Raw genomic sequence first — 12308 nt, 5'->3', positions numbered from 1 at the left:
CAGTCCACCCTGGAACCCCCAGGACTGAGAGAATACAATCAAACTAGGTCTTCGCACCCTAGGACCTTAGGAGTCCATCTGCCTGGTCAGGCGCACATCCCCCGCCCTGGGAACTCTCTCTCTGCCTCACTGGACAGCACTTTTCGCTAGCCACACTCATTTCAGTTTCACGCACAGGACTCAGTACGTTCCCAGACTGTGATCCGGTGCCACTGCCGGCTCACAGGCCTCTGAAAACAATGGCATAGGTTTCCAGCGGCACCCTTTCTTAGTGCTTTCTAGAGGAAAGGGAGCTCACTTGCTTGGATTCTTTGAGGCTGGCGCTTCCCAGGACAATAAGACTAGGCTAGATAATCTTTCTCATCCTTTTCTGGGGTCGTTGTTTCATGTCCCCTTTTTGTTTTGTTGTGGTCAAATACACATGACTTGAAATTTACCATCTTCACCACGTTTCAAGCATTCACCTCAGTACCATTGGGTACATTCTCGATGTTGGGCCACCATGACCGCCCTCCCTCTCCAGAGCGCTCTTCATCTTGCAACACTGAAGTCTGTACGCACTAAACAATAACTCACCACTCTTCCCTCCCCCTAGCCCCTGGCAACCATTCTTCTACTTTCTGTCTCTAAGAATCTGACTCTCTCTAGGGAGCTCATGTAAGTGGAATCACATCGCACTGGTCTTTTGTGGACTGCCTATTTCACTTAATAGATTGTCTTCCACACCCATCCGTGTTTCTCATCCTTTTTTTGAACCCTTAATACCAAACATCAAAATCTTATCACCTTCCTGGGGTGCCTGGGTGGCTCGTCAGTTAGGCGTCCAACTCTTGGTTTCTGTTCGGGTCATGATCCTGAGAGGTCGGGGTGCTGGGATCAAGCCCCACATTGCATCATCAGGCTCCTTGCTCAGCGCAGAGTCTGCTTGTCCCCCTCTGTCTGCCTCTGTTCCTACCCCCATGCTCGCTCGTTCTCTCAGATAAATAAGTAAAATTTTAAAAAAATCTTATGACCTTTTGTAATTGATTTGGGCTTTCAGCACAAGTTAAATCACACAGACTAGAACAGGCAAACAAGTAAAAGCCACAGGTAATTTTAGATTATGCTTTGTCAAACTCCACAGGCTCCTCTGAGATTCAGCTCGGTCCCACTCCCACCTACTGCTTGAATCATTGCTTTAGATTACTCTCAGCTTCTTGATTTTTGAAAAATGATGCATTCAAAGCAAGAGAATGCTCAGGGAACCTGTTGTAATGGAAAAGGCATGAGAAAACAAGGACCCATGCTGATCTTCACCGGTCAGGCCACCTTGGCCAAACACTAACCTCTGGAACATCGTGTTCCTCAGCGAAATGGAGACATTAAGGGTCTCTGCCCAACAGCCCTTTTGGAGTTGCTTTAAACATCGAATGAGATTCATATGAGAATGTGCTTTGTCCTAACTCTTGTGGTCTAAGTATTTAATTCCTTCTGGTTCTTATGCCTAGGGAGCTCTGTGGAACCGAGCACTGCAGAAAAAAGTGTCATTAGTGATAAAACAGCCGAATGGATCGCCGAAGATGACGATGACGTGTTTGTGGCTTCACGCACAACAGAAGATTTGTTTACTGTGATACACAGGTCGAGACCCATTTTCTTAATTCTTATTGGAAATGCCTACCCTGTTGAGACCTCTAAGCAGCCATGAGCACTGAAAGCTGGAGACTAAGTTCAGATACCACATGTGGCAATGGCGGTCTGAGGCCTCGCAGATGCAATTTGCTGACATCTTTGGGTGAAGTGGAGGAGGGGCCCGGGAAGAGAGGACCAGGTGCCGAGTGAGAGGCCTCTCGTCTCCTAGCAACAGCACGGCCTATTGTGGCTCCATCTGCTCTCTCGCAGCTCTGTCTACAGACAGAGACATTTAACCCTTCACAGCCTTCGTTGTACCAAACAAATCTTAGCAAGAAGTGCTGTGGGGATGGGGTGGCTGGGTGATGGACACTGGGGAGGGTATGTGCTGTGATGAGCGCTGTGAATTGTGTAAGATGGATGAATCCCAGACCTGTACCCCTGAAGCAAATAATACATTCTATGTCAATAAAAAATAATTTAAAAGGAGAAGTGCAGTGGGGCACCGAGCCGGGTATCAGAGCAGGAACGGAGGTGAAAGGGGACCGGATGGGGACTCTCTGTTCTTGGACAAGGGCAAAGAGCAGGGGCTTGGTGGTGAGAAAAACTAGAAAGATCCCAGTTCCCAGAGGTGCAGGAGCATCAGTTCCCTCAGGCTGTCTTGAGTCAGAGTCACTGAGCAAATAGCCTTGACTCCTTAAATTCTTCCTCGGTCCCAGAACCCTGCAGGCACTCCAGCTGTGGGCACTGAAAGGAGGGTACAGCCAGGGAGCCAGACAGGGGACTCTGAGGACTTAGCAGTGAGAGAGAGAGAGGGAGAGAGGGAGAAAGCTGGTCAGTGCAACAACACACGAGGCTGCTGTGTAAAAGCTTCCAGATCATGTCACTGGCCTTTGTGAAGTTATATGAGGCATTAGGAAACATCTGCCGCGTTGAATTCGCTCAAAGCAAACTTTTTCTTATTTAGGTCCAAAAGAAAGCTGCTTGGTTGGAAAGAGCCTGGGGAGACCTTTGCAGGCGGCAGCAGACCAAGCTCCCATTCACCAGGGAAGAATCCAGCTGATTCTCCAGTCAGTGAGTCAGCTGCCTCTGCGGGGTCAAGTGGCAGTGCTAACCTGGATGCTGGCAGAAACGACGAATTCAAGGCCTTGCTACAGAAAAAGGGGAGCAAGGCAACCCCAAAGTCCCGGCCCTCAGCAGCCGAACTGCTGAAGACCACTAACCCACTGGCTCGGAGAATTATTGCACAATTTTCAAAAGACTACGAAACCACCGATAACCCCAGTACCTAAGGCCAGGGTTCAGCAAACAGGGTTTAGTCACTAAACTTGAGTAGACGAAGGGGAAGAGAAAGGGTTTTAGAAAGGAGTCATGGAAATAACAAAAGAGCCTACATGTCCTTTCCATCCATTCACCCTCTGGACCGCAGGAGAGAGGCCACTAGACCTAGAGCTAAAATCATCAGGCACTTTAATCACCTTCGGACATTTTGCATTTTCACACTTAATAATCTCGCCGTTACTGACTACCGATTTTCTCCTTCTTTCCCCCCAGTGCTGTGCCCTGAGGAGAAATTCTGAGGCGCAAGAGCACCTGCGCCATCTTTTCGGTCACTGACCGAGCTGCTCCGTCCCTGACTTCTGTCACTGAGGAGCAGAGTGAGAGGGCCGACCGGCGCTGCCAAAGCTGGGGGTCATGGGGTGCCGTTGCCGATGATTCACTTTTTGGGCAAGGCCTTGCTGGCCCCGTGTGGAGAAGCAGAAAGACTCTGAGGCCTCTTCAACTACAGTCTAGCTCTCTGCACCCCGCCCCCCAGAGAGGTTTGGGGGTGTACACTTATTTCGGCATGGGGTTGATTGGCTGGCTTTTGTCACGCAAAATATGAATGTGACTCTGTCTTGAAATTCATGCCTTTTTCAGTTTGATTGTCTATGCGGAGAACAGGGTGATGAGTTTCGATGAACCTGTAGCCCCTCCCCCCACCCCTTTAGCTAGGAAAAGTCAGGACTGAGTTGCTTTGGGTGAACCAAGTTCAGCCACCAAAAGAGGCAGCCATGTGTTCTCTCAGATCCCGCCAAGGCGACTCGCGCATGCCGACTCGCGCATGCGCCTTGAGATTCTTCAAGTGTCTGTCAACAAGGATAGCTAGGATCGGTGCCCAGCTCATGCTGCATTCTAAGAACCCTCGTTTCATTTGCATATAACCTTCATTACAGGAAGTAATTAGCTGAAGGAACAGCGTCATCAAAGTCTCAAGGAGGAGAGAAAGTAAGTGTAACTTGTCCACCTCCATTCAGTTTAGACTGTGGTGTGTGGTTGCTTTTGTTCTGGTTAAAGGAAGTCTTACTCTGTTCCAAAACTAAGAATGTATGGACTAAAAAGGATATATCCCAAACCTAAAAGGCTGCCTTGCAAGTTGCTGTGGCCCATAACGCCAAAAAAAAGGGCTATCTTTTTTTTTTTTTTTTTTTGCCATTTATGTTCCACCATGTGACCAACTTTCAATTAACTATGCTGTGGGGGGAGTAGAGGGGTTGGAGGAAATAGGATGCTGACAGAGCCCCAGAACAATCCCTGTGACACCCCCCCCCCAACACACACACAAGCTTATAGGCACTTGTCAGTTCAATTTTCTAAACAGGGCAAGGGGAGTGATTCATTTGACTTTCATACGTCTGGTTGCTGGCAGTTTGGGGGAAAAAAACAGACAATGCATTAAACAAAAACTGGCTGACCATTAATGGAGGGTTAATTGTCCATGTTCCCAAGAAGGGAAAAGCAAAGTCAAATGAGATTGTAGCCTGGTTCCTGGACCCCTTCCTCCTTCACCACCGCCATCCGCCCCCCCCCCCCCCACCCGCTCCCACCCTCAAACGGATTCATTGGCCAACCTCCTGGAGGATGCAGAAACTGCCCCAGAGACAAGCAGTTCTTGATTTCGATAGGCCGCCTCGCTCACCAATGAGAAGCAAGCTCTTAGCTCCACTGCCCACACTCTAGCAGACTGAGCAGCTGAAAATCTACACTGAGAGCTGAGGAGACTTGGGCCTCTCGCTTAGAAGCCTTAGGCCTAGGCCTTTGGTTGGTACAGTTCTGAATTCTAGACTTCTGGTTACAGGGCAGGCTCACCAACTTCTTCGCAATCTGCACTTGCCCTTGGTTTAGGCAGAGGCTGCTTAAAATAATAAGCAGCGAGTACCCAGTTGCTTTCAAAAGCATCCCAACTATTTGGTTTGAAGGTCCTGATCAAATTTCAGAGGGGTTGCCTGACATAAAATAGACTCATTCCTGGCCTGAATTTATATACGGATGCCACACTTGGTCTGCCCCAGCCTCAGAATTCCAAAAGACGGAAACATTTTCCTCTGCAGGGAAATGAAGGGGTGTTTGTGCCTTGGCCTAACAAAAGTGAAATGCTGCCAGGGCCTTCTCCTTGGGAACCACTTTGAACAGCTGAACTCAAGTCGAATATGAGACTCACATAGTATAGGATTTGTTACATCTGCTGATTTTTCTGGAAGCTTCTCATTTGCTGCTTCTAAGTGGGTTTTGCCTCTCCCCTCACCTTGCTATTCCTGATGGTTTTCCCAAAATGTTCTAAAGCTGAATGCCCAGACACTTTTATGTTTTACACTGCCTTGAGTCTTGCTTTCCTCTGCAGCAGTCTGTATACCTGTATATGGGATTCTTAGAACGTCTTCTGCATCATTACTATGGCCCTCAAATGCCCAGTGGTGTTTTCATTAGCACAGGAGGATTTGGGGTAGTGATGGTGTGGCTAGAGAGAACACCAAGGACTAGAAATATTCCTTTAATATTTTGCAGCAGGGGACCTAATCCCAAACAAACCACCAAACTGTAGACTTCATTAGTCAGTGAGGACCATAACACCAAACATCTTTCCTGCTCTTAACAGTCAGCCTGTCTCACGCCCGTGATTATCGTAACACCAACTCGCTCTCTCCCACCGAGGCCCATAGCCCAGTGTTCGCTGCCTTGTACACCTATTCTGCTAAGACTGGAGAAGACAGGCTGAAAGCCCCTCCAGGCAGGCTTTCAGAGAACCTCTTCCTACCACTGTTACTTGTGTAGATAATAACGATAACAAGTGAAGTGAAGTTGACCCCAGGAGGTCAGCTTCCAATTCAAGTTGTTTCCATCCTTCTTGCTTGCTCTGATTCCAGCCAATAGCAGCAGGATGCTCTGCTGACTGACCTCAGTCTAGTCACGAGTAGAGGGAGTCATCCCCAGGATTGGTTAGTGGGTAGCTAGGAGTGCTTTGCTCTAGGTGGGCATTCATTACATGTTTGTGGTTCAAATGTTGAGGGGAGATAGCAAGCCATTCTTGGTACAACAGGAAGTCTTCTTGGTGCCTCCTCTCCTTTGCCTGCCTTATCTCTTGCCTGGGTCCCGCCCCCCCCCCCGGTCCAAACTTGTCCCTCAGTCCCAACTCCCATGACCGGCATCCCTAGCCTATAGTGTACGCTTTGAGGAGGCGGGGCCACAGGCAGCAAAAGAGTTTGCGTTAGCCTTATGACCATAAGTCGACCAGTTAGTTGGAAGGCATTACCTCGAACGTGCAAAGATGGAGGAGATTCTACAAGGCTTACAAATCGCATTTCACCGGATATCCATCTTAATTAACTCTCTAGACGACACAGATCAGCTCGCAATCCCGCTGTACCTATCTGTCTGAGCAGATGTGCCCATGCACCTGCCCTCTTCCTCACAAACCATCCCTGAGAAAAGATGAGTTCGTGGCCAGGGCTCTCTCGTCCTCACCGGGGCAGCCTTCCATCCTCACCAAGTGTGTCAATGCAGTAGCAAGCTTTCACTTTAACCGGATCTGCCAGGGCCAGGACCAGAGTGACGTGAATAAGGCGCCCACTCTCGGGAGCCGCGCACATGCCTTACCCTCGTCCCAGCCCTGCACTTTGCACTCTATAAATATCGGTTTATCTTCTATCCGTGCACAAGTGTGGTTCCATCAACGACTCCCTATCTGCCGTTGTACCAAATATTTTATTACCATCTCTTTTTCCATTGCTCTCAACCTTTGTATGCCTGTATGTCAAAGAGCCTTCACTATGATCAGAAAACATGGTTGATTTCCAAGCAACCTGCTCCGAGTGGCAAGCTAGCCCTCATTTCGGTAGGGATGCAGACAGGGGCTGCCCTTCAGCAAGACGGTGAATGAGTTGGAGGCCTGCCACTGGGACGCTCTCTGTCCTCTTTCTGGTCCATGTTCTCCAGACCCTGGTTCCCAGCACCAACTCTCCTGAGTGCCTCCTCGTTTGTTCTCCTCACTCAGAAAACCATGCTCTCAGGAAAGGGATGAAGTCCTTTACGATGACATTGTAAGGCTTAATGCTACCTTTATTGAGGGTCACTTGCATTGTAACAGGGGAAAAGCCTTAAGCCAAAGGAATTGAAATTCTACTTGTAGAATGTTAGGCACCAATTAGTTGCCAAAGTGTATTTTTCACCACGGAAATGCCGAATTCCCTGACAGCTAACTCCAGAATACAGAAAATACCTTAGTCTCCTGGAATTATTTCATTACATTGCCGGTGGTTGGGTATAGAGTCCTGATCCCCGGAGCTGTCCTCTTGGACAAGGGACGAAGGGACCACATCTACCAAGAGGCTCTCGGAAATGGCTCCTGAAAGCCATGGAGAAGACTGAGATTCTTCATATTGTACAGTGACATTTTGACACAAATAGAAGTCATTCGAATCATTTTAGTGAAAGAACACAAGGAGTTAGAGTTTGTGAGACTGCGTCCTGCTCGTGAAAGGTGAAACTGTCCAGTCAATGTCTGATCGATGTCGGTTGCCCAGTGTTGGTAGTGATTATTAAACTTCCTGGAGGTACAATGTTACTGAAATCAAGCCTCTGCTTCCCCTACCCTTATTTATGTTTTGTGCTATCACTTCCGCTTGGTGTGAGAAAGACCAGATCTCTGCCAGGGCATGCAGTCCCTTCAAAGCCTTTGCCTGTGTTTCAGCCATAAGTCACAAAGATATTAGTGATTTAAGAGGACAAGAGAGTGGGAAAGGTGTACAAACAGCTGCCTTCGTCAAAGGACAACAAGAATTGTAATTTAAACGTGAAATGAAGTCCTAGAATATTCTGAAACAGACTTACATAGGAATACAGGAGTAAATGTTTAGAGACAAATATTTGAGGCGCTTTTAATAAGTGTAGCAAAAATACATTTGCATAAGTAATGGGTTGTGTGAAATGCGTGTATATGTTTGTTCAGCAAAGCCCAAAACCGAGCGTGATCTCGGAACTAGCAGCAGCAGCAGCCCTGGGATGTGTGTGTGTGTGTGTGTGTGTGTGTGTTCGCGCTCGCGTTGTGTTTATTCCAGTGATGTTACTTCTTCATGCCCCTGAATCCCTAGCGCTCCGACTGTCCAGATGGTTCCAGCCTTTCCTGTCGTTTCTGCTGTCATTAGAGTGATCCGTATCTGGCCAAGTGATGTACATTGTCGTGTTGGTCTGGTGTACATTTATTTGGTGTTAAGAAATGATCAGACTGAATCAACTACTTGCTTACCCTGCAAAGCCTTTGATTTGACTTAGCTGGGACATCTGGCCTGTTTGGGGTTTAATTTTTTTTTTGTAATTCACGAATAGGAAAAAGGAAGAAGTGTTCTATTTGTTTGGTATTGCCGATCCTTAAACACCCATCTTCACCGTGGTGGCTGTTCTCGACGAGGGCTCTGATTTTAAGATTTTTGCCTACGTAGTGGAATTTGATATCAAAAGATCCACCAACAAAATCTGAACTGGAACAACCAGTTAACCCCTCTCAGCTTCTCCTTCAAGCCAAGCTTTATAGGAACTTATTCCCTACGTGGTGTTCAGCTTTTTATTTTTTAACGTCCAATTTTATAAGATGTTATGCATGCGGACGCAGCATTGTGCTCATTGTATAAGTCGCCCCAAACTCATTTTCAACTCCGTATGTATGGTGGTGAAGAAATATCAATCTGTGTGTTCGTACCTCTCCTGATCAACTGTAAATGACAAATCTTTTCATTAATTTTTAAATGAGATATATTTACTCTGGCTAGTAGTTAAATTTTTCTTCTTTTTATTATATTTCAGTGCTACTGTTTTCTACTGATTCCAAAGCTTACCTTGGGGAATATTTCTTATTTCTAAGTTGCTGTATTGTTCTTATTTCTAAATTTATCTGTAATCCTGGAATGTTAGAACTGAAAGGGACCAACCTCTCATTTTACACATGAGGCCCAGAAAGGTCAAATAACTTACACAAGGTCATGTATACAGTAGCAGGGTCTGGCCTCAATCCCAGGTCTCCTGCCTCTGGGGCCAGTGTGTTTGCGTTTAAAGCACTGCATTTAGAGATAACCCACAGCTGGCTTCTACTTTTACAACATATGAATTTCCCGGATAGTTCAGTGAACTAATTATCTATGCTTTAATGGAAAATGCTCAAAATTTCTTTAGTTGAATCTGAAGACAAATCTCATTTTCAATTTAGAAACAAAATTCATTTCCCCTCCAAATTCAGTATATATTCCCTACTTTGTATATGTTTTCCCTAAGAGATGTTTGAAAATGAATTTCTGTAGATCAAATTCCAGTTTTTGGTAAAAAAAAAAAGTCTCTTATGTGGGGGAATCTTCTGGTGACTTCTTTTGAAAAACAAAGAGTCCAATGTCCCCTAATGCCTCTACTTCTTTTTAGTGTGAACTTTTGTAATTGGTATTTACTTAAAGTAGGGAAAACCGACATAGGCTTTCCTAGAATCTACTTTATCCTTCCCTTCTTAAACTTTATGAGGTACTTTCAGGCTGTTAGATGCTCATGAGGTCTTTAGTTGTGTTCTAGAAACTTCACCTAGCTCGATGTTATGTCAATCCCTGGGCTCAAACTCCATCTCCATCTTATCCGAAAATAATAGAATTCCCTAATCAATACTGAGCTCTGCATGCACTCTCTTTTCTGGAACATTTTTTGCCCAGTGTGACTCTCTCTTTAGCTATTTTTGGGCCTTCTTTTATGGCTCATGCATACCTTATTATTCGTGGAACTGCAGGCGGTGTCCCTTTAGGGCCCTGCCAGTCAGTTGGAGTGGTATTTCCAGTTATTTCCATTGTTCCCTTGTTTCTACTGGACCTCCTCTGGTTTCCATTTTCAGGAATGCTCAGAGATTAGTGGGATCTCAACCCGAAGGGTTGACACACTTTTTTGGTAAAGGGCCAGAGAGTAAGTATTTTAGGTTTTGGGGGGCCACATGTGGGCTTGCTGCCTTCCCATCTAATTACTACACTGTCACACCAGTCGGCACAGAAGTGGGTGGAGGAGGGCTGCGTATGTCAACCCATGAATCTTTAGAAGGGTGCTCTTCATCATGGTGTTTTTCTCTCTCTCTCTCTGTCTCTATCTTTCTCTCTCAGTGACTATCTTGGTGTAGAAACCCTCATTCATTTTTCCAGACCTCCCGTCCTAGTTATCCAATGTGCCTCTACTTCCTCAAGTTTAGGGTAAACTGGCAGGGAAGAATGGATTTCTGAGTTTTCTTATTTCTTTTGCTCCATCACTGGTCTCCCAAACCGTGGCTGGGCACCCCTGCCCTGGGTCATCTGGCCTGCCCTGCCCCATATTACCATTATGAGTTTAGGGCTGTCTCTGGAAAGTCTGGTGGCCCAGGTTGTGAAGTTCCAATCCAGTCTACAATTTCCTAGGAAAATCACCAGCCCTCTTGGTCCCCATGGCTGGTTTTAAAACCCAGAATGTCCGTGTGTCCATTTTCTATAATTCCATTTGGATCTGTTCTATATTTAGGCCCAGCAAGAAAACCAACAAGGTATAAAAAGTATTCTGCTCCCACAGTGTTTACCTGCCTCAACCCCTTGCCTCTTGGGTTCCCAGTTCCAAGGGGGATGGACTCCTTGGGATGCCCAGTGCAGCCTCCCCCCCCCCCAGCAAACATGTGACACACCACCACCTCCTGTTTTCTGAACCTTTAAAAAGATTCCCTAGGGGTGCCTGGCTGGCTCAGTTGGTAGAGCATACGACTCTTGATCTTGGGGTTGTGAGTTCAAGCCCCTTACTGGGCCTAGAATTTACTTTTAAAAAGAAGAAGAAGAAGGAGAAGAAGACTCCCTAAAGCTTCTTCACAACTCTCTCCATCTCATGCCCATCTCTACCTCTCATGCTACTTGGAAGTCTAAACCTCAGATTCACATTTTCCCATTTGCTCACATAAGCCTTGAGGGGCATGAATGAGGAAGGCGTGTGCCTGTGCATGTGAGCATAGTTTCTCCACTGAGACTGTGAAGGCCCCGTTGACTAAGTCTCTCTCTGTCTCTCTCTCTCTCTCTTTCACACATACGCACACACACACCATGTGCATAAGCACACACTCCATCCAGTGTTCTCATCAGGTCTCTGGTCCAGCTCTACGTCTGGTCAACGAGAAGGGGATGGTTGGGGCTCCAGTGGCATTTCCCTTTTTCTTGTCTTTTGAATACTTCTTTCTGCTGGTTTGCGCTTGCTTCTCTTAGGAAGCCATTAGAAGAAACTCCTCTGTGACAATTGTGGACAGGCTGACATACAGAGTGCTAGAACTTTCATTCAATAGGCACTCGGTCACTCAGACATACCTCTGAGGCTGGAGTTTTTCCTATCGAAGCAAATTGCTTTTTAGGACCTTTCTACTTGCTTCCTGTCATTTGAGCCCAGGGGTCTCCCCCATTACTAGAAACTAAGTTTTTAAAAAGTCAGAGGCATGAGCGAGTACCTTTCAGGATCTCCCTATGTGAAAGCATCTGCAAAACAGTTTCTTCCCACCTTTGGTTTAAGATTGCCAGACTGAGGAGAGGAACCAGGCTTATACCTTGATCTCTAAGGCAGGAAAAGAACTATGCACCTGCCGAAAGCAAAATAAGGAAGGAGGATTGACTAGTCCTACCGTGCATAGTCAGGAGACAGACTTTTGTCACGTCCACATGCAGTGCTTACTAAATGCCAACAACGCACTTAAGAAAAATAAGGAAGACTGGAATTTACAGACCAATGTCCTAAACTGGAAGGTGGAGATAAGGCCATTCCCCCAGTAAAGAGACAGTGTCCCTGGATAAAAATTTCAGGAAGCGGCAGAAACTAGGAGAGATCAACATCCCAGTCTTTTTTAGAATTCTAACACACAATGGAAGGAAGCCCTCTGCGGGGAGATAAGACAAAGGGTTTTTCTTGTCTTTCTTTTCTTTTTCTTTTCTATCTTTCTCTCTTTCTTTTAAGCATTCCATACTGGGTTGCTACCAGCAATTGAAGCGTATTCTTTATATAGCTAGAGCTGTTTGTGTCTTCTCAAAATAAATTGTTTCTGTTAAAAATCATTTTCTGTCTCACCCTCTGGTTTTCATTGTAGCAGTGATGCCTTTATTCAGACACTAAGCCGAGGTCGTGAGCCTCTGTCACTGACCACACAAGTGTGGGACCCCCACACAGGGGGTTTGATTCTCACAGACCCCTGAGAGCCCAGAGCCAATAATGCAGGACATGGTGTCTCGCAGGTACCTGGCCCACCCAGCAGCGAACCTAAGCTACACTGGCAGGTAATTTATGTTCGAGGACTTCATCTCGGGTATTCGAATACAACCGCTTATGGCCTGCAGACGAGGTGAGGTTCTGGTGAAGTGGGCAGCCGTTGCCAA

The 12308-nt window shown here is 46.4% G+C and overlaps 1 protein-coding gene across 1 annotated transcript in view; it reads left to right on the top strand.

The window, feature by feature from the left end:
• The window catches only part of NHSL2 (NHS like 2), a gene marked incomplete at its 5' end in the record, with an annotated part of 50148 nt that extends 38158 nt beyond the window's left edge, over window positions 1-11990 (top strand). Inside the window, 2 exons of the mRNA XM_047715315.1 lie at window positions 1488-1620; window positions 2579-11990. Of these exons, the coding sequence (XP_047571271.1) occupies window positions 1488-1620; window positions 2579-2903 (458 nt within the window). The remainder of the gene's footprint in view (window positions 1-1487; window positions 1621-2578) is intronic.
• Between the last annotated feature and the right edge of the window lie 318 nt (window positions 11991-12308).

The sequence above is a fragment of the Lutra lutra genome, chromosome X (genome assembly GCF_902655055.1).
Source record: "Lutra lutra chromosome X, mLutLut1.2, whole genome shotgun sequence".
Classification (NCBI taxonomy): domain Eukaryota; kingdom Metazoa; phylum Chordata; class Mammalia; order Carnivora; family Mustelidae; genus Lutra; species Lutra lutra.
Note: the sequence above shows the minus strand (reverse complement) of the source record. Positions and strands in the feature narration are given on the sequence as shown.